The sequence below is a fragment of the Pimephales promelas genome, chromosome 16 (assembly GCF_988280905.1).
Source record: "Pimephales promelas chromosome 16, fPimPro1.hap1.1, whole genome shotgun sequence".
Taxonomy (NCBI): Eukaryota; Metazoa; Chordata; class Actinopteri; order Cypriniformes; family Leuciscidae; genus Pimephales; species Pimephales promelas.
The window spans coordinates 87948-115742 of NC_142784.1; the positions used below are offsets into that span (position 1 = coordinate 87948).

A 27795-nucleotide genomic window follows, 5' to 3' on the forward strand; every position below is an offset into this window, starting at 1 on the left:
AATGAAGAGATGTCTTATCGATCACAAGTTCAGTATGGTGTCCCACAAGGCTCAGTACTAGGACCGCTGCTGTTCGCTCTGTACATGCTGCCATTAGGAGATATCATTAGGAAACATGGAATTAGCTTTCACTGTTATGCTGATGATACTTAGCTGTATATTTCTCCAAAACCTAACAAAACTTACCAATTCATAAAACTAACGGAATGCATAGCTGATATAAAAATTGGATGACTAGTAATTTCCTACGACTAAATTCTGAAAAAAACAGAGATTATAATTATTGGACAAAAAACTTCCACACATAACAGCCTAGAATACTGTCTAACACTCGATGGCTGCTCTGTTAAGTCTTTGTCCTCGGTTAAGAACCTGTGTGTGTGTGTGTGTGTGTGTGCTCTTTGATACCAATCTCTCATTTGAAAGTGTCTAGTATCTGTAGAACCGCATTTTTCCATCTTAAAAATATATCTAAATTACGCCATATGCTCTCATTGATAAATGCGGAACAAGGGTTAGGGTTAGTGATTCAAACCGCCGTGATTATTTCGACTTCCAAACAGATGGAAATGGACAAATTCTCTTAATGTTTCGATCCAATTTGTTTTGTAATCACTGTTCCTCCGTTGGCCAGAAGAGAACTAACCCCGACTGAGCCTGGGTTCTCCCGAGGTGTTTTTCTCCATTCAGTCCCTGATGGAGTTTTGGTTCCTTGCCACTGTTGCCTTGGCTTTTGGCTTGCTTAGTTGGGGACATTTAATATTCAACAATATTATTGAACTGTATTATACTATTTTCATGTTATCGTGAAGCTGCTTTGATACAATCTGTATTGTGAAAAGCGCTATATAAATAAAGGTGACTTGAGGATACTTCAGAATTTGCCGCATTACAATTAGATTCATTCTAGATATTTTTACATGATATCTATTAAGTTTAAATAAAAATAAATAAATATCCTTTTATTGCGAATACAGAAACAGCATTTGTGGCGAGCAGGACGCGGGCGATGTGCGAGAATGGCGTGAGGCCGGTGGCGTGAGTGTTAATGAACGTCACCCGTGAGACGCAGCGGTCTCTCGATCTTCAGCTCATCGCTCCTCTTTTTATGCTTCTGCTCCTCCGTGAGAGATGCGAGACCGGTTCGTCTCACAGGTGACGTTCATTATCACTCAGACCACTGGCCTCGGGACGTTCGCTCACGTCGGCCGAGTATTTTATTAACATAATGCATGTATTACACCATAGCAGTCTTCTTTGCAAACGGCGACATCTCTTACCACTGCTCCATCTGTGTTCCTGAAGCCCCAATACTTCCACACCCATGACTAAACGCCGACTGGAGTGTGTAAGATTTCACTTTCATTGCCAGCTCGCTCTAACGGTTCCATCGCTCTTGAAAGTCAGACTCAACAACGTGTGTTGATCTTTTTCAAAAACTTTCACATGAAAAATTAAACACTGAATGTTTAACATTCAATTAGTTGCCAAAATAAATGAACAGCAACAATTCTAATCATACTTAAACTCATTACAAAGGGAAAAAAATCGTTTGGATCCTCATGTGCAACAAAGTAAATACGATGAAAGTGGCAGAACATAAAACAAATCCAGAATTTAAAATCTGTAATTTTATACACAGTTAAATGCGATCCATTTCCATTTGTACTTGGCAACTAATGCAAAATGGCGTCTGTTTTTGAGTACAAATGAACAGGACTTAACAGATCAATTACGGATTAAAAAGTAACATTTAAATTGTGCCTAATGTTGTGAGCTCAGATAGCAGCATATACATTTGATGGCAGTTCATTAATGTAATAAAAACATTAAAAATGTTTAAGTAGGCAACTGTTCAGAGATTTGTCGGGGGAAACTGCTCCTCCTGGCTGATCTGCACTGAAGAGTCTCCCGTGTGCTGGTCGAAAACAAACAGTTCTCCGGCTAAAACTCAATTCTGGTCAAGATAATAAAGAGTTGTAAGGGGGGGGGGGGGGGCAAGCTTTGTCACTGGTGGCCACACCCCTAGCCCCGCCCCTTCGGGTTTAGTGCCATCTTTTGATTAATATTGCTGTATTTCAGGTAAATCATGATGCTGCAAAAGCCTCATAAGACCTTTGACTGGCCCTTTCCAAATCTGTGGGAAAAAATCTAATCTAAAGGGTCACATGGGGGCCTCCTAAACTATAGAGGACACTACAGCAAAGCTGAAACCAGTGAGATGTATTGCAGATTTCACAATCAAGGAGAGAAGAGCATTCATGGCAAAATTCAGCATTAGCACAGTCTCTCCAGAATTAAGTGGGTTTCGGTAGAAGATAACTTGAACAAATTTAAAAAATCTAAGAAAACCACAGATTCTCATGTATAAAACTTTGCTTAGATTTCCTAGGCTTGTTTGAAAGTGACAGATGTGTGTGTTGAGCCATTGAACTGAACTCCAGCATCTGTCTGGCAAACTGAGACTGATCACATAATGACATTTTCGCAGATATCCATCATGTGTATCTGAATCTGTCCCTCGGGTGTGGAGACTCACGCTCTGCTTGTCCCGCAGCTCCGCCACAATCTCCTGCTCCTCGATCCGGGCGCTGAAGTGGCAGACGGCGGCGTCGGCCGGCAGCGGGAACACGAACACGGCCTCCAGCGCTCCGTCCTCCTCGTTCACATACTGAAGACTGGAGCTGACGGAGACCCCGTGATCCCGAACCTGCAGCTCCACCGAGATGCTCTTCAGAGGAACTGAGAGAAGAGAAACACACATCAGAGGAACTGACATACACACACACACACACACACACATCAGAGGAACTGAGAGAAGAGAAACACACATCAGAGGAACTGACATACACACACACATCAGAGGAACTGAGACACACACACACACACACATCAGAGGAACTGACACACACACACACACACATCAGAGGAACTGACACACACACACACATCAGAGGAACTGACACACACCAGACTAACTGTTTTGACTAGGAGCGCTGTTGCCCCTGACTGAAAATTTTAGGAGCGCAAGCAGAAAATTTAGGGGCACACCTTAAATCAGCTTGCAATGAAATTATTCACATTTCCCCCAAAATAACTGTAATACTGACAAATTCTTTAATAATAAATAGACTTAACATTATGATATGCTGTTTTATTTTAAGTTCAGAGGGCTCCAGACTCAAAGTTGAGGGCAGCATCACCTCAAATGAGAACTCACAGCGTGTTCTACTACAAAAAATAAAAAAATAAAAAAAATTAATTCTGGTAGCACTAGGGCTGACAATAAATCACTAAGCTTAATTTAGGGTGTAGATGAAATTAACTTTAGTTATTATCATTTATAATGTCTTAATATTAATTAATAAAAGTAGTGAAAATATGTATTTTTGAAAATAGCCAATAAACATCCTGTTTATAATGGTATTATTATTATTTTTTAAGTGTTTAAATAAGAGTTTTCCAACATCTTAAAATTTTTCGTTTTAGGACAATCTTAAAAAAAAAAGTGTTGGTAATCACATAAAAAAATACAAAAAAATAAAACATTTTTATTGATATTATTGAAGTGCTGGGAAAAGATGTGTAGTAGTAGGCTATTTGTAAGCATTTGACTATTTCTTACACATTATCATATTTATGGTTAGAGTTAACTTACTAGGCTACATTAACCTAAATCCATGGTTCTGTTAGGCTGATTTGTGGACTGAAAGCCTTCTATTAGTGTTTCTCCTGGTGTCCACGTCAGCGCTGTTTGATCTGATATGGTTTATAACAGAACTCTGCGCCGAATCGGAGTGTTTCTCACTGGATCTCGTGGTGTTGATGTTATTAATTCTGAGTTATTCAAATTCAATTGATTTCTTCACTGGATCTCCTAGCAACAGTGTTGCGTGAGCGAGATCGGCCCGCGACTGGCAAGTTCGGGGCTTTATTTTATGTCAATGGTTCAAGTCGCTGCTGCTGCTCCACGGTCCTAATCAAATATGAGTGGCATATTTTCGTTCCACTTTTATTTTGTTTGCATTCGCTGCTAGGTAACGACTAACGAGTCGATAGATCGCTGATTGCTCAGACGCACATCAGGTTGTGATATTTGTCTCCGTCTCCTTCCCACAGACGTTTACGCGCGCTATTCTTGTCACGGATTCATTGACGCGCTCCTTCCACGCTTTTAACGTGTGGCAAATTTACTGGTCGCACATGTGCGACTGGATGTAAAATTCAGTCGCACACTCTCAAATTTTGGTCGCAAAATGCGACCATTTGGTCGCAGTCTTTAGCCCTGCCACTGCCAAGATCTCCAACACGCCTGCCCATGGCACACATGGTAACTGGTCCCTTGAGGTTCCAGGCTAAGCTGTACAGATCTCGGAGCAGCAGGGGGCCCCAGAGACAACGGCATGGGAATGAGGTCTGCACCATCCTCGCCTTAACCCTAACCCTACCGCACTACCTACTCACGGCCCAGCGGAGTTATGGGTGCCCTAATGCCACTGCAGGATGGAGGGAGTGATGAATATGGCGGGAGTGAAGAAGATGGCGGGAGTGATGAAGATGGCGGGAGTGAAGAAGATGGCGGGAGTGACGAAGAGTGACGAAGATGGCGGGGGTGACGAAGATGGCGGGGGTGACGAAGATGGCGGGGGTGACGAAGATGGCGGGGGTGACGAAGATGGCGGGGGTGACGAAGATGGCGGGGGTGACGAAGATGGCGGGGGTGACGAAGATGGCGGGGGTGACGAAGATGGCGGGGGTGACGAAGATGGCGGGGGTGACGAAGATGGCGGGAGTGACGAAGATGGCGGGGGTGACGAAGATGGCGGGGGTGACGAAGATGGCGGGGGTGACGAAGATGAGATGGCGGGGGTGACGAAGATGGCGGGGGTGACGAAGATGGCGGGGGTGACGAAGATGGCGGGGGTGACGAAGATGGCGGGGGTGACGAAGATGGCGGGGGTGACGAAGATGGCGGGAGTGACGAAGATGGCGGGAGTGACGAAGATGGCGGGAGTGACGAAGATGGCGGGAGTGACGAAGATGGCGGGAGTGACGAAGATGGCGGGAGTGACGAAGATGGCGGGGGTGACAAAGAGTGACGAAGATGGCGGGGGTGACGAAGATGGCGGGAGTGACGAAGAGTGACGAAGATGGCGGGGGTGACGAAGATGGCGGGAGTGACGAAGAGTGACGAAGATGGCGGGAGTGACGAAGAGTGACGAAGATGGCGGGGGTGACGAAGATGGCGGGGGTGACGAAGATGGCGGGGGTGACGAAGATGGCGGGGGTGACGAAGATGGCGGGGGTGATGAAGATGGCGGGGGTGATTTTTCATAAACTTCAGCTTTATTGTCAGCCGCGCTCTCCTCTGTCCCCTGAACGACCGGTCGACTTCCTGAGTCTATGAAACCACTCCCTCAGAAACAGGCAGTGGGCTCAGATTGGGTAGTTTGGGCCGGTGTGGGTCAAAACTACTGACTGGTTTTGACGAAACAAGCTGTTTTTTATACTGCCAAGAGCGTAGCTCGTACCAAGAGCGTGGTGAGCAGAAACGTGCGTACGTCACGAAGTGCAGAACATCCATTAGGAAAATTCAACTGCAGTAGCCACCGTTCAACCTGAAGAGGGCAGCACTAAGACGTTTTTACACCATATATTATAGAAATAAAACACTTTAAACACAAATGTCAAAAAAGTTACTCGAATCAATGACTGGTATTAATAAAGATCCATTCTTACAGATCATTAACTAAAAAAAGTTGGTTTAGTGTTTAGTTACTCTTTAAGCCTTTCAGTTTCCTTCCCTTTGAATGGAAATATAGTGATTTACTTCATTTGTTTAATACGGTGCACTGACAGAAGAGTTTTAATAAGTGAAGATATATGTGAAAGGCTTATAGATCATTAAATGTTTATTTAACTTTTATAGACCCCAAAAATGCTTTTCAGATTACCAGACAAATTAAATATGCTGTCCATTTAAAATGGAGATATAATTTTATTTGCCTTTGAAGATGATACATATTTTTAAATTTCCACTGTGTAAAGACATATTTGGTGTGAATAAAAAAAAAAGAAACAGACAGCACATTCTCATATCACACCAGCTTATAAACAGCACAATAATTCTCTAACATGCTGTCTTAAATAATAGTAATTAATGCAAATTTAATCCCGTGGTTTAAGAATTATAAACAATATAGAGAGTTGTTTGTAATGAGGAAGTGGAGAGTTTAACGTTACCTGGGACATTTTTCTCCGACACGAGACCGCAGCAGTTCACCATTCTGGCTCTCTGAGGAACAAACAAATCAGCTTTCATAAACATTATATTTTATGTGTCTGATTCGACATTCCTCTATTACATTAGGCCTACATTTCATCTGCTGCAAGCGTGTAGTATCAGTACAGAAATATCGTAAACACACACGATTTAAAGAATAGTAAATCTTTACCATTATAAAGGTGCTAGATGGAATTTTAAAAATAGTTCATAAGAAACTAAAAGAGATTCAATAATTTCTACGATCTCATTTCGCTTATTACAAAGTGAAAGTAAACAGGGAGTGAAGGTAAACAAACAGGAATCAAGTCTTACTGCTTTTTTAAATCTTTAGCGATCCCTCAGTCAGTAAATAGGATGAAAATGACTCTGACTGACCGTGTAAAGATGTTTCGGGAAGAATCGGATGACTTGCAGGAAATGAATCAGGCAGTAGTTTTGAGGAAAAGGCGCTCATGAATAGGGTTAGAATGAATGACGCAATGACGCTGTAGGCCGAGTGATAATGACATCATGGCGAAAGTAGTATGCACAGACTACAATCATTCTACACAAAAAAAAAAAAAAAAAAAAAAAAAAAAAATACATTCATTCTACACACACCCATACTATAGAAGTACCTACTCTAGAGAGTGTGAGATTCAGACTCAGCTGTTGTTGGTTAAAGCACCGGACTGGTAATCCAAGCAAAACTGTGTAATCAGTTCTGGGTTATTATTAACACAGTTGTTTAAGACCTATTAAAAGCAACTATTTCAGCTAGTTAACCTGGATGGATTGAGTTTTCAAATAACAGTCGTGAAGATGGTAAAAATGCCAAAGATGTATTAAATGCAATAAACTGTCAAATAACAGACAACAGACTATTGATGTGACTTCTGCTTTAATGTGATGAGTTCAAAGTTCATGTGACAGATATTGGATGTTAAAGGGATTTTACAAAAGGGTTATCATGAAGACCAGAACACTTTACATCCTGCAGATGGTGATTACATTGTAAACATATTTGCCTCATCGCTAGCACTCGTGCTTTCAGGAGAAGAAGGGTATAGATCAGATCCGAATCATTAATGTGATCATCTGTCACGAGCAGCAGGAAAACACCCAGTCTTCAACCTTTACCTTTCATAGATACCTTTCACAACCTTTATACCTTTCAAGCCCAGAAAAAAAATGACTCTTTATGATGAGCAAAGAATGCATAAAGACCCGTTGGCTCTAAGAATGAAGAAACAATAGACTCTGTCAGAGGAATGCTTTTGTTTGCTCTGGGTGTGAACGAGAAAGATGAAGTAAAACACTGAAACATGAAGACATCCGGAAGATTCATTTATTCAGATACTATACTATTTACAATTAAATATGTAGGATTCAGCAGGAATCAAATATTTTACAATAATAAATGTTAATTTACTGCTAATGTTCAGTTTATACTGAAGTTCTAAAAACACACACACACACACACACACACACACACACACACACAGCGAGCTGCACTGTTTAGCTTTTGGCTTTGCGGCCCCTGAAGGATGTGTTCATTTCAGAACACATATCAAAATGACTTAATCTAACGTCAGTCAGCTGCTAAAAAGTTGCATTTTTGTACCCGATAGGTGGGATCCTAGCCTGACTTCGTCACACTCATTTTCTAATAAGAATATGAGTCTCATATCGCTCCGTTGGGCTTTGATTATGAGGTGTGTCGTAACCGAACCAGGAAAAAAAAACCTCTGAACTCAATTGGATAGTCGGTAGACCAACAACCAATCAGAGCAACGCAGTACGTCAACTTCTTTGCATAGCGCAGTTTTCAAATACAGAACGTAGCCTAACTTTATTTATTTTAGAAGTTAAATAACGAGTGTTGCTTCTTTTCCTTACTTCTCCATGAGTGCGACCAAAGGAGAAACCACAACGACCACAGGCTTTTCATTACGTCCCGTCTTCTTAACGACCGTCAGAGTCAGCTGATAAGTTACACTTTTGCTGAATCATGTACGAAGGACGCCAAAAATATCTTTCCCATCGACAAATGCCTTGATCGCAGTTCTCTGTTCGTCTGTTAAAATGAATGCACTGTCGATTTATTTTACAAAAGACGCGAGAGCGAGATCTATACATCTCAATTCTCCAGCTGCAGTCGTCTTCGACAAGCGCTCTTTGATAACGTGATGATTACGTCCCTGCAGATCATCTGTCCATCATCGTATAAAGCCCGCCCTGGCAATTTGATTGGCCCGTTCATTTCTTGCCTGATCATAATTACTCCTCAATGGATCGAGTCCAGACCGAACTTCCCCACCAAAAAATGTTGTGGGCGGAGTTCGGGCTGGCATCCAGGCTAGTGGGATCCATTTTGAAACGGTGACATAAATTGGTTTCATTACAGGTGAATGACAAACAGCCTAGTGTTTACTTTGCTGACCGTCTTGATAAGTGGCCTGGCGTATAAGGGTTACAGACCCTTTAACATCTGTTGTAAAGATTCATCGGATTCAAACAGTGAAGAGTGATTCACTCGCATGAGGAATTATTTTCACCACAGAGTCTTGACCTTTAACCCCATTGAAAGTCTTTGGAATGTGCTTGATGGGTTACAGAGCAGTTGTCAATGCAAGATATCAGCCAAACATTTACGCAACTCTTGATAAATATTGTGATGTTGCATAATGCTGTCGAAACATTGCCATGATGACGAATGCACACTAATCAGAGAGCGACATGTTTTTTGGCCAGCTTAGAATGAAGTTGCTCTAAACCTGGTCTAAGTGTTTATCTAGCTGAGAAACAGAGACAGTTGAACAGCAGCTCATGCAGATTCTCACCCGAGGTCCACGTGTAGTGAAGTTAGGGTCAGTGAAGGGCTTTCCCTGCAGATCTCCCAGTGTTAATACAGGTTTCTTGAAGCTGAAGTTTCCCAGCTACAGGCTCATGAGGCTTTTGTTGAGCTGAGATCCTGATTCTCTCAGCGCTGATCCTGAGGAGAAACATGGCCTCCACAGTGTCCTTGTTCTCCTTATAAAGCATGAATGCTTCCCAGGGGCTTCAGTGGGAGACAGAGAAGAAGAGATGAAAGACACTAAATGAAAAAGGACAAAATATTTAAGCAGAGACTGAAACATATTACGGAGTTTAATTGCTTGAATTTATTTTCATAAAGAAAACATACATGGTCAATACCAGTAAAGCAGCAGCTATGCAAGGTTACAATATTGATGAAAACAATCTCTGAAGCTCCACGCTGTACGAGCTTCGACATTTACACCATATTATATCTAGAACACTTACAATAATTATGGAAAGTAAATCACTGTCGAGTCATTAGTATAATTCAATATAATCAATATTCCATTTTTTTTTATTCTGCCGAGTTCAATATAAATCAAGCAGATTTCCTGATGTGGACGTAAACATCTTTAGAACATACAGTGTTCGGGTCCATCACTGTCGGACGGCAGAAAACAAACAATAACAAGTCCACATTTCAAAAATAACAAACCCAACAAAACACATGTAATCATATTTAATGAAAACTACACCTCTACATTTATCTTGTCAGATCTATTGAAAAAAGTTTTTCAATAAGCACCAACATTAATTTCTGTATCACAGAATACAGTATTAAATGTCCCAAACTTGTACAAAGAAAATCTGAAGATTGTGTAAATTGTAATTATTATGCAAGATAAGGAAAATGAAAAAGTGAATGATCTCCATCACCACTCCGCCTCTCCTACAGCCTTGGAGAACACATAGTCTTTCCCCCCGTAACACATCACACCATCCTTCAGGTAAAACTTCCAGCGGTTTTTGCTACGGTGGATCTATAAAACACAAACAAACAAAAAAGTAAACAATTTAAAACATTAAAATAGAATTTCTTTGAAAATAGTTTTGACTGGGAGATTTGTGCCAACTAAAATGACTAAAATACAAATTAATGTAGATTTAGTCCGTTTACACGGTTAAACTGAACTGGAAGATCTCCATCTGTCCAATACAACGAGTGTCATCGCCGGTGACATCATTCACATAATCAAAACCACACACCTGGCATTAGCATTTATTAATATTCTCAACCATGTCGGATTCAGGCAAAATGTCTTCCACTCACGGTCAGAGTCATAAACTAGATTTTCAGTGGCAAATATCCACTATGATTTCAATATCCACTATAGGGCTGTTACCAATCCAATGAAATCAGAATCAACAAAATCTATCTTACTAATTAACAAAATACATTTACAGTGCATTCATTTAATCAATAACTTAATGAAACTAAAGTTTTAAATATAACATTTTTAATACAGAATTGTTGGCAATTAAGCAATGCTTTATGAAACTAAACCTGCCAGTAGGTGGCTGAAAAATGTATATGTGAACAACAGAATCATTCATTAAACCGATTCGTTCAAACTGTTCAAAAAGCAAGTGACCACTTTTTAAACATGTCATTGAATCATTTCGATTCTCCCGATTCATTAAAAAACACTGAACCATTTAAGAACGACACTTGAAACTCTGGACTTGTCGTTCAACTGTTCTGATGTTTTTTGAACAATTTCCGTAAGCAAAATCAGTCAAAACTGACAACCGATGCGCTAACCCTAAACGTAACCCTAGCCGATGTGTAGAATTCGGGTATCAGAATCAGATCAGTGAACTAAAAACATGTTTCAGTGAAGCCCTATTTGCAGAATTATAAAAAGTCTTGTTTTTTATTGTTTTTACCAAGATTGTGTAAAATTAAGATTGACTTATTACATAATGATCTCATCTTCTGAACGCTACTGTACATTTAGATCTAATACTCAACACTTATAATTCTACAGGTTTTTTTTTTATTTTGGACAACCCAATCTATGAACCCATAACAGTAAAGAATCATTCAAAGGACGCCAGCTTATACATAGCCATCATCTTTATGATTTTCAACTTTTTAAAATCCCCCCAAATAGTTCCTCTGTAGTTTTTACCTTATCATACTGGCAAACGATGACATTCTCTGTGTCAAAGACCTCTGGGATATCTTGATCACTCACGTCATCTCCAGAGTTCAGCGGATCCTGAGAGAACGGATGAGAAGAAAACAGAAGCGTTCATAACAGAAGCTCATCTAAACTCACACTTTCATGAGCAGAGGATTGGCAGAATCAGTGTGTGAGGAAATATTCCAGCTCGTCCTCTTATGAGACCTGATTTTATTCATCAATTATGGGCTTTCAATTCATTCAAAAGCAATTTATGGATTTAACTGCATTTAAAGGATTTTTTCAAATACTTACCATTATGTGATCAGCTATTTTGGAGAAAAATAGAAAAATCTGAATAATAATAATAATATGAAAGATAATGGCCCATATTCATAAAGAATCTTAATGCAAGGGTAGCTACTAGTGACAAAACTCTAAGAAAATTCTTAGAAATGTGGGCGTTTACTCTTAAAATTAAAGAAAAAAATCCAAGGAAAGAAAAAAGTAATTTAGAAAGCATCCTAACCCTTAAAAGAGGTCTTACGGTCAAAATTGTTAGGAGTACGGCTGAGGACTTTTTAAAGAGGCTTGAGAGTTTCTTTAGCAGAGGAGAAAATGGCAGAAAGACGAAGAGGGAGAAGAAATGTGTTGAAGAAAAGGATGGCCTTGTGTTCATCCACTAACTGGGCAAACAGTAAACACTGTCCAGTCGGGCTTTCTCGGCCTTCTCGGTATTGATTCCTTGTTTGTTACTGTGTTGGAACAAGTTTGTTGTAAAATATTTCATATTTTGTTTAATTTGATAACAGATGTATTTGTTATAAGCCTGTGATTATTTAATGTTATTCATTGCTTTAAATTTTCTGTTCGCTTTATTTATGGTTTAGAGCTCCACCTAGTGGCAAGTTTGACATTTCTTTAATTCTGCGAATTCTGGTATTCACGTGAACCAGGAAGTAGTGAGTGCTCCATGGGCAGCAGTAACCATGGCTCTCGTTAATCGTCACATATTGCTGTAATCTCAAACCTTGCAACAGCATCGCTTGTAAGTATTTATTGATTTTGCATGGATGTTTATAATACTTGCATAAATGTGAACTGTTACAGTTAAAGAGAGTAATTAATAATTCTCAATTAGGCTATTGCATTAGCCAGATTGTGCTTGTATTCATTATATTTACATTACAAAAATGTCACGTTTAATTGTAAGCATATTATTGAAATATGTTTATTTGTTGTGTTTGTAGTTTCACTCTATACCCAAGACCATTAAAACTGTGGACAAACAAACATACTGTCTTCAGAGTCGTGTGAGGGAAGAGTTTATCTGACTGTCAATATACTAAAATGATGTTGAGGACAGTACAGTTACATTAAAATCAACATTCAAACCACCACTTAAATAGACAGCAATCAGTGTAACTGGAAAGAGTGGAACGATTTTTATCATTCAAAGCCAATCAAATACCTTATAGGAAATTAACAGCATGGTTAATTAAAAAAAAGGATTTATCTACACATATATATAATGTGTGTGTGTGTGTGTGTGTGTAGAATGGTAAAAGAGGAAAACTTATGCATGTAATTTCAAAGTGAAGGCTTAGAATACAGTCATGGTCAAAATGAATGGCACCCCTGGTAAATATGATGAAAACTGGCTGTAAAAAATAATTCTGCATTGTTTATCCTTTTGATCTTCCATTCAAAAAAATGGCAACATTCTAACCTTTCATTGAAGCAAAAGAATTGAAAGTGGGGGTAAATCACACTATGAAATAAATAAATTTTTCTCCAAACCACTCTGGCCATAATTGTTGGCACCCCTAGAATTTTTTATGAGAAAAATATCTCTGAAGTTCATTCCCATTAATATTTAATTTAAGCACATCAGGGTGACTAGGAACATGAAATTGTCCAGCTATGACTTCTTGTTTCAAGGAGTTTAAATATGAGGAAGCACAAAGGCCCAATTCCCTGAATCATCCATCACAATGAATAAAACCAAAGAACATGGTTCTGATGTGCATCAAAAGATTGTTGAACTTCACAAAATAGAAAGTGGATGTAAGAAAATAGCTAAAGAATTGAAAATCCCCATTTTGACCATCAGGGCAATAATTAAGAAGTTATAATCAACTAAAGATGTTATGATTCTGCCAGGAAGAGGACGTGTGTCTATTTTGCCTTAATGGACGGTGAGGATGAAAGTTTGAGTGTCCAAAGACTCTTCAAGGATCACAGATGGAGAATTGCAGAGATTAGTTGAGTCTTGGGGTCAGAAAACCTAAAAAAAAAAAAAATATCAGACAACCCCTACATCCCCACATGTTGTTTGAGAGGGTTTCAAGAAAAATGCTCCTGGCTCATCCAAAAACAAACTCCAGCATATTCAGGTGTCAGACACGACTGGATCTTCAAACGGCACAGGGTTCTGTGGTCAGATGAAACTAAAAAAGGGGCTTTTTGGCAGCAAACCCAGCAGATGTGTTTGGTGCAAACTGGGATGAAGAGTACCCCATGCCTACGGTTAAATATACTACTGGATCTTGTATGTTGTGGGCCTATTTATTTGCTGGAGGTCCTGGACATCTTGTTCAGATACATGGTATTATGGATTCTATCAAATACAAAAAGATAAAAAAAATAAAAACCTGACGCCTTCTGCTAGAAATCGTATAATGGGCCGTGGTTGGATCTTCCATCAGGACAACGGTCCAAAACAAAAATCTAAATCAACACAAAAATTAGTTACGGAGCACAAAATGAAGCTTCTGCCATGACCGTCCCAGACCCTGACCTGATGAGTGGAGTGAACTGAAGAGATGAAGCACCAACATGGATCTGGAGAGAGTCTGTATGGAGGAATGGTCTCTGATCTCTGGTCAGGTGTTCTCCAAACTCATCAGGAATTATAGGAGAAGACTCAGATCTGTTATCTTGGCAAAAGGAGGTTGCAAAAAGTTTTTAGTAACATGGTGCCAATAATTATGGCCAGAGTGTTTGAGAAAAACATTTATTTCATAGTGTGATTTACCCCTACTTTCAATTCTTTTACTTCAATGAAAGGTTAGAATTTTGCCAATTTTTGAATGGAAGATCAAAAGGATAAACAATGCAGAATTATTTTTTACAGCCAGTTTTCATCATATTTACCAGGGGTGCCATTAATTTTGACCATGACTGTAGTTAAAATCAATCTTTTTTCCCTTCTTGGACAACCAACCAATCACAGTCTTCAAAAAATTGTGTCATACATAGCAACAGGGTCATCCACGCCTCCTCACTGACATGAGAGTTTCTGTCTTCTCCATCCTCAGAAATGCTCTCAGATCGGTCCCGAATCGCTCTTAAGCTAAGACTCAAACGTAAAAGTTTTTAAGCTAAATTAAAAGTTTCTTTTTAAGAGGATTCTTAGAATCTTTATGAATACGGGCCCCGACATTTTAGAGCTGAGCATAACTAGAAAATGTCATTTCTAAAGTCTTAATTCCCAACATGACATCATGACTTTTGCGTAAACATACACGCCAATTTCGAGTCAAGTGGCGTGTTATCTCGACGCATTTTGAGCTATCCGCGTGTATGCGTGTTTGCCTACGCCATTAACGTCCGCGTCATTCCGTGTGTCCGTACACGCCGTCAAATGTCTGACCAAAACAAAGCAAAATGTAGATCTACATCTGGGGAGCTATGTTTTTTTTCCCTAGGATGGTAAGGGAACAGTCATAAATGCCATTAACTCCAGTGACGGGTAGGTTTAGGGACACACGCTACTTCATGAGATCAGTCTGTAATTCCATAATTATTTAAAGTTCTCATATTTTCAGGTTTTACTGAAAATATTACAACATTAAAGTAACAATCAGATTACAATCAACTTCCTCAAGGTCTATATATATGTAAATGTAGAAGCAAAATGCAAGATCAACTCTGATTTAAGACTCCTTAAACACGTGCCAGAAAAATGGCTGCTTTTATCTTCCAGAAAATTCATGTAAAAAGTAAAAATAAATAAATAGTAACCAACATCTTGCCTATTGAGAAAGAAAAACAGCTTTTCTAACCCTTTAACTCTCCATCTGAATGCTTACCTCTTCCTCTTCCAACTCCTCCTCCTCATTGCTGTTGATCATTCCCAGAAACTCTTCCTCTCCAACCAGCTCCAGATCTTCCTCATCATCCTCTTCCTCCGTGTCGGAGCTGCTGTCAGCGACTCCATCCAGTTGTGTGATGAAGTCCAGCTCCGTCTCAAGCTGATGAAACAGCATCAGTATCATATTCTGTTTGAAACCACAATCTTTGAGCAAAACATTTATATGGTGTCATTAAAACTGCAAGGCTACATGAAGAAAGAGTTTTTTCAAAAATGAAAATGGTTCCTGATCTCAAACACACGTGATTTAATTTCTTCCACCCTCAAATCTCATAAAAATTAACATATTTAAACTGAAGAGCCATATTCAGTTACAAACCATTTTACATTCACATTTTTAATGGATTATTAAAATACAACTATGTAGAGAAAACGCGTAACACCAAAGATGGCGGTTGTACACACATGCCCCGCCCCTCCCGCTGGACAGCCAATCGCCTGCTTTTAACAGTCAAGCCGGGAAACATGTAAGCCTATCGTCTGGTTACACCGACGCATGCGCACGGTTGAGGTTTGCAACAGCGGGAAATACGTTACTGTTTGAAAAGGCGGCAGATTTGATGTGTGTTAGTTGTGTAAATGTCAGACATCCCAAGTCTCCCGGAAGTTCCCCGAGTCTCCCGCAGATTGATAGCGTCTCCCTGATGACCGCAAATTAGTTCAAATCTCCCGGAATCTAGAGCGAGCGAGCAGAGCGCGAGAGAACCCTTGCACAGGCGTAGTAAACACATAACCTGTGGGGGAAAAGGCGTTTTAAACCTTATTTTGGGGAAAAGTCAACAAACTTTTTCTATACAAGCGGTTTTTATGTCCCGGTGACCAGTGAAAGTGCAGTTCTGAGTCTCTGCCCATTCATTCAGATAGGAGCCTGGTCTTGTTAGTCCGAAACAGCTGCCCGGAGGCGTTGCCAAGATGGCGGCCGAGTGGCTGGACTTGACTAAAAGGGCTTTGGCTGGGGGACAAAAGCAATTCGCCAAACTAGATTTGATATAATTCATATCCAATTGCTATATTTTAGTCTTTGCTTTGGTTTTGTTACAAACTGTGTCGCTTTGCCTTTTTGATTGTAGATTCTTCACTATTCGTAGTTTCTTTATTTTTATAACCGGTGATTCCCCGCAGGTTTGTAGTTTTGCGTGGTCTGTCCATGGTCACGCTTTCTCACTTGTAACAGCTAACCTGTGCTCTTCACACACTAAACTCAAGTTACTTTTCTAAGCACCTTGAACCCACTACCTCTGGGTCAGAAGCCTATCACTCATCTCATTGCACCACTTGGAAATTGTGTTTTTGCTAAGATAAAGTAGGCAGTTACGCTTGTTTGGATACAAAAGTTTTTAAAACAGTTTTGATTTCTTTTGTCATATTGTTTTCTGCGTTATCTATGTGAATGTTAATCTCCAGCAATGGCAAAACAGTCAAACTCAGAGGAAATTGTTGATAGCAGTTCTATAAAGTCCTCAGCAAAGGCTGGAGAGTATTTTGGAGGCCTGTAAATAATGATAGGCAAAATTTTAACACAATACCCAGATATTCGAAAGACGGGTAAATCCCAAATGATATTTGCTTACATTGATAAACATCTTTAAAAAGAGCAGCTAAATCCCCGCCTCTCTTACCCGCTCTGCAGACACTCATATAAGTGAAGTTAGGAAGGGATGTTTCGTTTAGGACTGTTGCACTACAGCTGTCTTCTAGCCAAGTTTCATTTGGAAACATGAAATCCAGGTTGTATGTGGTTACCACAGCAATCTTAGTTTGGATTGTAATAGGCACCAGATTAGATGGGTTTGCTGTATGGTTGTTGAAGGCCTTAGGCTGAATCCCAATCCTCTGTCTTACCCCTTCCCTTTAGTTTTGTGCGTTCACGTGAGAGGAAGGGCTATGCCAATTCTCATTTTGATCTAGGGGTAGGGGTAAGGTGAATGGGTATATACCCCTTAAGACCAAGAATTTTCACGAGCTTACTTGAAGTTTTTTTGCTTAAATGATTGATAAAAAAAATATGACCATCTTGTTTTGTGCTCTACACAATTATGTACATATATATTTGCAACTATGTTGTTTATTGAAACGTTTTTAAAGTTTTTTTAAAATCGCTACTTTGCTACGCTAGGCTATGCTGACATTACATTGCTTATTTGCACAATCAGTCCCACATTTCAAGATCACCCAAAATGTCCGGGATTCAGCTTTTGCTTTTACAGTCGCCATTCATTATGAGTACATTATTTGACACTGACACGTACGTGATCAGCTTCTCAGATGATGCATTCAGCTTCAAACGGATCCCGACTGAAAACACGGGAATATTAGATCATCAATACATTCAGATTCACCGATTTAAATGAATGAATTCAGTCTGATTGAAACAACACCTTGTGCATGTAAACATAACGAATAGTGAAGACGGAAAGCAAAAGCCCAATCCCGGACATTTTGACGGCATCTTGAAAGTTGAGAAGTTTGTGATCAACACTTGTTGCCCCGGGTGACACAGACGCCAGTTAAGGATGATGTGAGATGACGTAACGATGAGTGGTGTCTCATTTCATAGGGGTATGTTTGCACTTGCGCTTACCACTCGGTTTGGAGGGACAAGGGCTAGGGGTAAGACGAAGGGGAAGGGGTAAGACAGAGAATTGGGATTCAGCCTTAGACTTTCTATCATGTAATTGAACAGCAATAGAGAGAGATACAGATGCACTGGGTTCCCGCTTGTTCTGTAAACATTTGAGAAAGTTACTGTTTTCATAGCGAGGACCCGACACATATCACTGAGAGCTGGTAACAGTGAATCAGAGCAAGACAAAAACACACTTTAGGAGACAGACTAGACAGACTAACTGACTGATCAAATTTAAGAACTAAGCCTCTTGGGGCTAACGTTTCATCAACTGAAAGAGGACAGGCCCTGTTTAGTAGGAAATACTTTCAGTCATAATGGTGTCGACATGTATTGTTCCAGGATGCAAGAAGCCGGAGTAAAGTTCCAGTGCATTGTAGGCAGCAACTAAAGGCTGCAAAGAATCGTAAATACGGAGAGAACACCGTGACGGAAAAATCTGGAAAATCTCTCTGTTTGTAGTCATATCAAACTGGATGATCACGAATGGTGTTTTAGGCCGAACGCAAGGGAAAAACTAAAAGACACTGCCATTCTGTCTGTTCTGCCCACAACAGTGTTGTGTACAGGTAAGAAAGCTGTTGCCATAGTGATCCGTTTTACCATAATGCTACACAAAGTAAAAAAATAAATAAATAAAAAGTATAATACAATTTCAGTAATAAACCCACTCTTAGAAGAGGCAAGCCGCTGAACCATCTGAACATGCTTGTGGACAAACTCCACCTTCATTGTGGCTGAGTCTAGAGATTCTCTGGCTATTGTGTGACGACCCCTGCTGTTGGTCTTGAGCATTGCAGTTGGTAACTGAGCCCACTTGCAGAGGAAGCTCACACAAGAATGTGCTTTTTAATGTGAATGTGATAATCTTTAAGGACTGTTTAGAATCATTTTGAAAGTGTCAGGGTAACTTGTAATAATGTCTCATTTCTAAAGAAGTAAAAGAAAAGGCAATAAGGTTTTTAAGAATATAGAAATATCTTGCACACAGAAGGGTGTGTCTTTGAGTTAATCACCTTCTACCTTTTGTCTGAATGCAAATTTTCCTTCCCCCAGTAAGCATGGTGGGGGGATTGAGTCCATTGTAGTTCGGTGATTGGATCAGGTAAGGTTTGGCTCTATTTAAGGGAAATGCACAAGAGTTCAGGGCTGCTATTCTGTATCAGATCAGCCCATGATGCTGTGTCTTCAAGACTCAGCTCATGTAGTTAATATGTTGGGTAAAGTTCCTTTGTCCTAAAACATTTGATGGTTTGCTCTGATTATCTTGTGGAACTGTAATAATACATTTACCTGACATAATAAATTGTTATATTTGGCTATTCTAACAGACTTTGACTTTATTTTCATTAGAGTTAAAAGGAATAGTCAAGCTTTAACATATTAAATGATGCACAGGTATCATTGATAAACCTTCTTCATTTTATGGAGTCAGATGAAACGAGTTAATACATAAGATTAAATGTGTTGCATTTAATTAAAATTCACTTTGCCATTGAAAAGACGGAACACGCTTGGAACCTTCACCATGATTTTGTGGCCCTTTTTACAACATTGTTAGTGTATTTTTGATGTTTGTCTTCTAGGTCATTTATGTATGAGAGTTGTACCAAGACAAATTCGTATCAACTTGTTGACATGGCAATAAATTATTGAAATAAAATGAAACCTCAACATTGCATTACACTTTCAACCATACACTGTGCTCTACACACTGATTTTGCTGATAACTACAGAAACACTTTTATTTTCTTTAACTGTTTTCATTTCATTATTTTGTTTTTGTCTTATCATTTGTAGTTCAATAAACATTATTTTTGAGCCTATAATTGGGTTTGCGTGCGTCCCTTGTTTTTGTTCGTAACAAGGGTCGTAACAACTGAGACCATGAGCTCTTGGCTACATTCAGTCTGAGTCCTAGGCATTACAGATCTGTGAGATATTCTTCCTCCGACTGGGCCAAGTCGGCTCCCCTTCTGTCTCAGCGGGGAAAGCTCTGCGTACATGCACTTTGTAAACGTGCGTGGGGCCAGACAGTCCGAATAGTAGGACTGTATACTGGTATGCCACCCCTTCGAACACCACGAACGGTCTGTAATGGGGTGGTCTGGATGTGAAAGTACGCATCTTTCAGATCCACTGAGGAAAAAACAATACCCTGGGCATACTAGCTACTAGTTCAGACGTCTGAGGTCTTGTATGGGCCTTCTTGGGGAAGAGGCTGCAGAAGCCTGACTCGCTGTGGGGCGGAACGGTTTCCACAGCACCTTCGCCAGTCAGCTTATAACTTTGAGGATGTGAGCCATGTTGCTCTTCACCAAAGAATTGACTATGTAACAATCAAATGGAACATCGCGAAAAAGCCCCGTTTTAGGCACATAAAATGCATCTAACATGTTGGTTAATTGGACAGCAACAACCATGTAAAGAGCTACAAACACCCTTAACCTGGTCTCACTGCACGCCCTAAAGCTGCCAGCCATGCAAGGATACTTGGATAAGAAAGAAACGTGACTGGGTTTTTCAACAGGAGTGCTGTAAGACTCAAAAATAGCTTGAATGAGTCAGATATATCTATCGCAGAGAAGTTAATTCATCCAGTCCCTGAAAACTCATTTCAGACTGCCGAGAAATTGACCAGTTGTAGGTGCGGGATTCATACATTTTGGGGCATCTCGCCTGGGGGGCGGGGTTACGTCCTGCGTCACATCTCTCATGCGGGTTCTCGTCGGCCAGGGTCAGCGCGGCTGAGCGCGCACCAGCGGGGACCCGTCAAAGATTCTAGTTTTTCCAACCGTCTCTCTGGACTCGTCTGTTGAGTGGGAAGTACGTTACCGGCCTGTGTACATCTTTTTGCACGATGGAGGGTAAGTTTTTAATCATGTTAGTTTGTTTTCCTGTTTAATTAAGATTTCGACTGTTAGATACAGTAAGACAGATTAGCTAGATAGAGTAATCTTGACCAACTTCAAATCACGTGGTGCAAACCTGTCCTCTTTTGGTGAAAATAGTTAGTGTGACTTTTGTAAAACTTTTTTTTTTACTCTTCACCCGTAGTCTTAAGCCTCGTTTGGTTTGCACCCCTGGTCTGTGTTAACGAAATATTTCATTTAACGTTATAGATCTGCCTTGGATGCCTCCACATTCCGAAGTTGTCAAGAGAGATGGGGGATACATTTCCGTAATTGTAAAGTCGAAGGAGGATCTGACAACTCTGTTGGACTAGGGCTTCTTCACCCATCTCTAGCAATACACACAAGAGTTGCTTTGTAAATAGGTGTTTCTTTTTCTTTTTTGTTTCTTTCTTTTTGTGTGTGTTTATTTTGTATGATTACTTCACCCATGAATTTGTACTCTGGTGACTAATGTTGATCCACACTCTTAGAAAAAATGCTTCATTGGGGTTCTATATATGAAGCATAGGGTTCTTTACTCAACTCCAAAGGAACGTTTATGCTAAAAAATGTTCTATAATGAGAAGAAAGAACCCTTTTGGCACAAAGGTTCTTTATAGGCTATTATTGATTCATATATTACATTATTCTGCAACATTTTTTATTTATAATTAAGTTATTGTTTATTTAACTGTTGTAGTAACTTAATATCCCATTTTAATGATATTGATTTATTACATTTTTTAACCCCCATATCTTGAATTTTGTGATCATTCACATGCATTGCATTTTAGGGGTTCCAAATACGTAGCGCTTTAGAACCTTTTAAGGTTCTATATAGAACATTTTCTTCTAAGAGTGGTTGTTGGTAAGGGGGTGGGGGGGTTAAGGCAAAAATTTGACAAATGATGTATAAATTTCCCTGTTGAAAACATTGCATTACAAAATTGTGTATAATCATGTGTATTGACATGATTAAAATCTTGCATTAAGGCCTGTTTCTATTTCATAATTCCACCTGTAATATATTGAGTCTAATTAGTCGTTACTGCTTGAACAAAGAAGAAACATGAACTGGTTAGTTGGAGTTTAATGGAAGTTTACTTTTCTACAATACAATAAGTAGGCCTAACTTTATCGAGGTAAAAGTTTCCCCGCTGTCACCAGACGTAGGTCATGGAGTGGAGAGAAGAGTGACAAAATCACGGTAAGGCTGTGCAAACAAAGCAAGTTAGGCTATCTGTCTAGCATTGCCATGTCAGTGTATTGATTGATTCATTGTCCCTTCATAGTTTTTAAGAGACATTTCAGGTTGGATGCATTTAATAAACTGAGCGAAGCCTATTCATCTGTTAGTATGAAACGCGCCTGGGCCATTGTAATTAAGGCTACAGCACATCTTGTACAACGATAAACAAACTGAAAGACAGCAATTCCAGATTTCACTTTCGTTCACTAAACAAAGACTATGGAAATTAAACATCACTTTTCCATCAAAAAACATGTTGTAAAAAAACATAACTTATTATATTTAAGACCTAGGTTCGCTAGCTAGTTCTGTGCCTGCCTGTGTACGCTATGGGGCGCGCGCTCACCCTGGTCGACGAGAACCCACATGAGAGATGTGACGCAGGACATAACCCCCCCCCCCCCCCCTCCGGACGAGATGCCCCAAAATGTAGGTGCAGGCAGCGAAAAGCAACAACATACAGAAGAATAAAGTTCCTATTAAGAATAGAGAATGTATTAAAAAGCTGCTGTTTTCTTAATGGGCTTCATCCACAGCTGCACTACTTCCTGAACTTCAGCCAGCTCCTTGTTTCCTGTCTGCCATTATTGGCCAAATTAATTAGTTCAGGTGTGCTTGACCTCAGTAGTCATGGCAACAATAATCAGACACACCTGAATTAATCAATTTGGCCAATAATGACAGACAGGAAACAAGGAGCTGGCTGAAGTTCAGGAAGTAGTGCAGCTGTGCATGAAGCCCATTGCATGTAAAACATTTAATTCCAGAAACTTGTCAGATAACACTTACCTTCATATTGTTTTGGGGCTTTTATTTTGTCTGCCATCTCTATTTGGAGGTAGAAATGACTAGTACACAACACTGGTTTCATATTTATCGTTGTCTTGCATGTTGCATTGACGTTTACCTTAATGTCATGATTAGTTTCAGCCTTCAAGTCTGGAAGAGGAGTTGATGCATCAGCTGCTCCGTCTGGCTCTTTTAAGGCCGTCTCCATCACATCCCGGGGATAATCCGAGCGCGGCCCCTGTGCCGGCGGAGTGAAGAACGACGAGGCGCTCATGTCGAGGGGCTGCGGGCTGAACTCGATGTCGTCAAGGTTGAACTCGCTCTGACTGTCAGAGGCTGATGGGGAGGGTTTGTCGTCGGTTTGTTGGCAGAGCTGATGGTGCAACGGTTGCGGCAGATTCGGCAGGGTCTCAGGCGCTACACACCCAGACGGCTCTGGAGGACAGGGAACGGACAGATGGACCGGGATGCTGCGAGCAACTTCCATGGGCCGAGACACCGGGTTGGAATTCTGCTCAATGCGGGTCGGAGCGGGTCGGGTCAGGACATGCTGAGCTCCTCGCGTGACCATTACAGGAACATTGACTTTGTAGAAATGTCCTGAAAGTGAGAGAGGAACAGGGAAGAACATCTAAACGTTATTTCAGCTCATTTACATCCAGTGGTTGGAATGGGAGATTCAAGGTCTTACGCCACATCTACACTACGCCAGAGCTTTCCCTATCTGATCTTTTTTTTACATTCTAAACTTTAAGGAATGGACTTAGCTATAATATTGATAATCAATAATAATATACAATATTACAATAAACAATAACTTGTTTTGATTAATTATGATTTTTTTTATTAATTATGGTCATATACCGGATTAACTTGACATGGCTAAATTGATATTAAAATCAATTAATCAGTTCATCCAACAAACTCTTTTGATTATTATTACTTTATTCTAAGGAAAGGGTATCTTCCATGGCCTCAGAAGAATAATTATTTCTTAGCATGTACAACATTGAACATGTAGCAAAAGAGAATTTGTTTGCAAGCAGTGAATCAGAACCAAATACATAAAGTGTACAAGTTTTATTAACTAAATCATAAACATGAATTAACTAAACAGACAAACATAAATACATTTGTAGGAAAAAGGAGTGAAAAATGGAATGATGTAACGATGAAGAAGATCCATCTGACTGAGAGGAATCAACAGCATTTCACGTTCACATTTCATTGAATTGAATACTTGCATTTGTAGGGGGAACAATTCTTGAAGTTGTGGAAAATTGAAGTCGTTGTAATAAGTAGTAATCTTTCTCCATGAGAACATGGCTGGTTGGCTCAAGGCTTGGGCCCTGTTGAGGCCACGACAAGCACCTAGAAGTGAGGAAGTCGGAGGAGTGGGTGATTGGAGTCGTTGTTGGTTGGAGTCCTGGTTCCCAACTCTTGAGATTGTCCTTGGTTCTTTGTAAAAGAGTCTTCTCTCTCCTGGATGAGCCCATATCTGGTTAGATTAAGGCCTGCTGGGCCCTCGGGCCCCCGTGGAGGGGCTTCTCCAGTATCACCAGAAACAGTGTTGCAGCTGGATGAGAAACTAAGAGAGGGAGGTCATATGTGGACTGTCTCTTATAAAGCCTGAGAAAGATCCAACCCCTAAAGGTTGACTGGACCAATAAGCACAATGAAATGTCAGAGTGGGAAGGTTGCTCTAGTTAATTTACGAGTCTTTGTCCCAAGCATGGTTATACCTTCATTAATGCTCAGATAACACATCCACACTGCATTCTAGAAGGTGATGTACATCAAAGTGTGAGTCACTAAATGAGGATTAATTAGGTAGGAGGCATGATACAGGTGAGGTTACATTGATCGTTAGTTGCCTGCATACCAAGGTACATACAGGGCCTTAGACAGTGGTCTTCTTCAACTAGGTCTTGTCTGTTTAATCACATGATTTTCTAGCGATTAATTGCATTGTTACAAGCAAAATTGAATAATGAATTCTAAAATAGTGTATTGTTAGCCTGATATGGTTAGGCACAATTTATGGTTAGGCTAAAGTAAATCCTCTGGGGTCAACAAACGTGCCGGCGCATTTTGCTGGATTTTTTCACAAAATATCAATATGAACATATGCCTACAGAGCGTGCGCTATTGAGATCAACTCGACAGAACTCAACAGATGCGGGAGTTAAGACCGCAGTTTAAGCCAGCGGCTCGAATGGATTTGGCCCTGTGTCCACAGACAATTCACCCTCCTCCACTTCAGGTGAAGGTGGGGGAGAAAAGTCCTCAACTTCAAACGGCCGCTCTGTTGCAAAGCTACTTGCGTCACTCCAGTCACTCTCCATTTTAGAGTCTGACAGCAACGGTCACTCACTGCGGGTCTCAGGTGCACGCCCCCCGCTCAGCCCATTTTTTCAGCATTTTTCAAATATTGCAAGTGGGTGGAGTCAGGCTCTGACCAGTGGTTTACTTACCCTTTAAATAAAGTGTTATTAAACAAATTAAACAAACATCTTCCACCATGTATTTTTCCCATGACTTTTTCCTCATCCACAGTCGGTGATGCAGGGAGTCTTGTGATTGGTTTTCAAGCAAGCTAATCAGAATTTAACAGCCTCATCTCTGATTGGCTGGAATTATGGCATATTGTAACGCTGGGTTGTGTTGAGCACGCGAGCCGTCTGCGCTTCGAGAGCGCTTATGGCTGGTATGAGAGGAGCAAGAAGGTGAATCTTTGCACATGCGAAAGAGAACGTTTATACTTATTTTAAATGCAAAGTTGATTTTCGTTCGCTCGAAATATTTTCTTATCTGTGAGATGAACATTTCTCCACAAAACTCAGTCCATGTGCGTGCGAAATGGAAACGCAGAATTGTGACAGAAATCTAACCCCATGGTGTTGAGCGCGGTGTTGAGAGTGTTGAGCGCGGTGATGAGAGTGTTGAGAGTGTTGAGCACGGTGATGAGAGTGTTGAGAGTGTTGAGCACGGTGATGAGAGTGTTGAGAGTGTTGAGCACGGTGATGAGAGTGTTGAGAGTGTTGAGCACGGTGATGAGAGTGTTGAGGGCGGTGTTGAAAGTGTTGAGCGCGGTGTTGAGAGTGTTGAGCGCGGTGTTGAGAGTGTTGAGCGCGGTGATGAGAGTGCTGTTGAGTGTTGAGCGCGGTGTTGAGAGTGTTGAGCGCGGTGATGAGAGTGCTGTTGAGTGTTGAGCGCGGTGTTGAAAGTGTTGAGCGCGGTGTTGAGAGTGCTGTTGAGTGTTGAGCGCGGTGTTGAGAGTGTTGAGCGCGGTGTTGAGAGTGTTGAGCGCGGTGATGAGAGTGTTGAGCGCGGTGTTGAGAGTGTTGAGCGTGGTGTTGAGAATGTTGAGCGCGGTGTTGAGGGCGCTGAGCGCGGTGTTGAGAGTGTTGAGCGCGGTGTTGAGAGTGTTGAGCGCGGTGTTGAGAGTGTTGAGCGCGGTGTTGAGAGTGTTGAGCGCGGTGTTGAGGGCGCTGAGCGCGTTGTTGAGGGTGCTGAGCGCGGTGTTGAGAGTGTTGAGCGCGGTGTTGAGGGCGCTGAGCGCGGTGTTGAGAGTGTTGAGCGCGGTGATGAGAGTGTTGAGCGCGGTGTTGAGAGTGTTGAGCGCGGTGATGAGAGTGTTGAGCGCGGTGTTGAGAGTGTTGAGCGCGGTGTTGAGAGTGTTGAGCGCGGTGTTGAGAGTGTTGAGCGCGGTGTTGAGAGTGTTGAGCGCGGTGTTGAAAGTGTTGAGCGCGGTGATGAGAGTGTTGAGCGCGGTGTTGAGAGTGTTGAGCGCGGTGATGAGAGTGTTGAGCGCGGTGTTGAGAGTGCTGAGCGCGGTGTTGAGAGTGTTGAGCGCGGTGTTGAGAGTGTTGAGAGTGTTGAGCGCGGTGTTGAGGGCGCTGAGCGCGGTGTTGAGAGTGTTGAGCGCGGTGTTGAGGGCGCTGAGCGCGGTGTTGAGAGTGTTGAGCGCGGTGTTGAGGGCGCTGAGCGCGGTGTTGAGAGTGTTGAGCGCGGTGTTGAGAGTGTTGAGTGCGGTGTTGAGAGTGTTGAGCGTGGTGTTGAGAGTGTTGAGCGCGGTGTTGAGAGTGTTGAGCGCGGTGTTGAGAGTGTTGAGCGCGGTGTTGAGAGTGTTGAGCGCGGTGTTGAGAGTGTTGAGCGCGGTGTTGAGAGTGTTGAGCGCGGTGTTGAGGGCGCTGAGCGCGGTGTTGAGAGTGTTGAGTGCGGTGTTGAGAGTGTTGAGCGCGGTGTTGAGAGTGTTGAGCGCGGTGTTGAGGGCGCTGAGCGCGGTGTTGAGAGTGTTGAGCGTGGTGTTGAGAGTGTTGAGCGCGGTGTTGAGAGTGTTGAGCGCGGTGTTGAGAGTGTTGAGCGCGGTGTTGAGGGCGCTGAGCGCGGTGTTGAGAGTGTTGAGCGCGGTGTTGAGAGTGTTGAGCGCGGTGTTGAGGGCGCTGAGCGCGGTGTTGAGGGCACTGAGCGCGGTGTTGAGAGTGTTGAGCGCGGTGTTGAGGGCGCTGAGCGCGGTGTTGAGAGTGTTGAGCGCGGTGTTGAGAGTGTTGAGCGCGGTGTTGAGAATGTTGAGCGCGGTGTTGAGGGCGCTGAGCGCGGTGTTGAGAGTGTTGAGCGTGGTGTTGAGAATGTTGAGCGCGGTGTTGAGGGCGCTGAGCGCGGTGTTGAGAGTGTTGAGCGTGGTGTTGAGAGTGTTGAGCGCGGTGTTGAGAGTGTTGAGCGCGGTGTTGAAAGTGTTGAGCGCGGTGATGAGAGTGTTGAGCGCGGTGTTGAGAGTGTTGAGCGCGGTGATGAGAGTGTTGAGCGCGGTGTTGAGAGTGCTGAG

At 41.4% G+C, this 27795-nt stretch overlaps 2 protein-coding genes across 5 annotated transcripts in view; both read right to left on the reverse strand.

Annotated features, from left to right (window-relative positions):
* The window catches only part of LOC120471990 (von Willebrand factor A domain-containing protein 5A), a 40771-nt gene extending 33985 nt beyond the window's left edge, over positions 1-6786 (reverse strand). For 2 of the 4 annotated variants that reach the window (XM_089120814.1, XM_089120816.1), the window contains exons 1-3: positions 6662-6786; positions 6244-6295; positions 2540-2742 (exon numbers count right to left, since the gene is read on the reverse strand). In XM_089120814.1, coding sequence (XP_088976940.1) covers positions 2540-2742; positions 6244-6286 — 246 coding nt within the window. In that variant the 5' untranslated portion in view covers positions 6287-6295; positions 6662-6786. Of the gene's footprint in view, positions 1-2539; positions 2743-6243; positions 6296-6598 lie in introns of all 4 variants that reach the window. The other 2 variants (XM_089120817.1, XM_089120815.1) reach the window with 2 other exon arrangements.
* Positions 6787-9406: 2620 nt separating this feature from the next.
* The window catches only part of LOC120471985 (TFIIA-alpha and beta-like factor), a 34944-nt gene continuing 16555 nt past the window's right edge, over positions 9407-27795 (reverse strand). Inside the window, exons 5-8 of the mRNA XM_039661940.2 lie at positions 23086-23567; positions 15348-15509; positions 11260-11349; positions 9407-10107 (exon numbers count right to left, since the gene is read on the reverse strand). Of these exons, the coding sequence (XP_039517874.2) occupies positions 10000-10107; positions 11260-11349; positions 15348-15509; positions 23086-23567 (842 nt within the window). The 3' untranslated portion in view covers positions 9407-9999. The remainder of the gene's footprint in view (positions 10108-11259; positions 11350-15347; positions 15510-23085; positions 23568-27795) is intronic.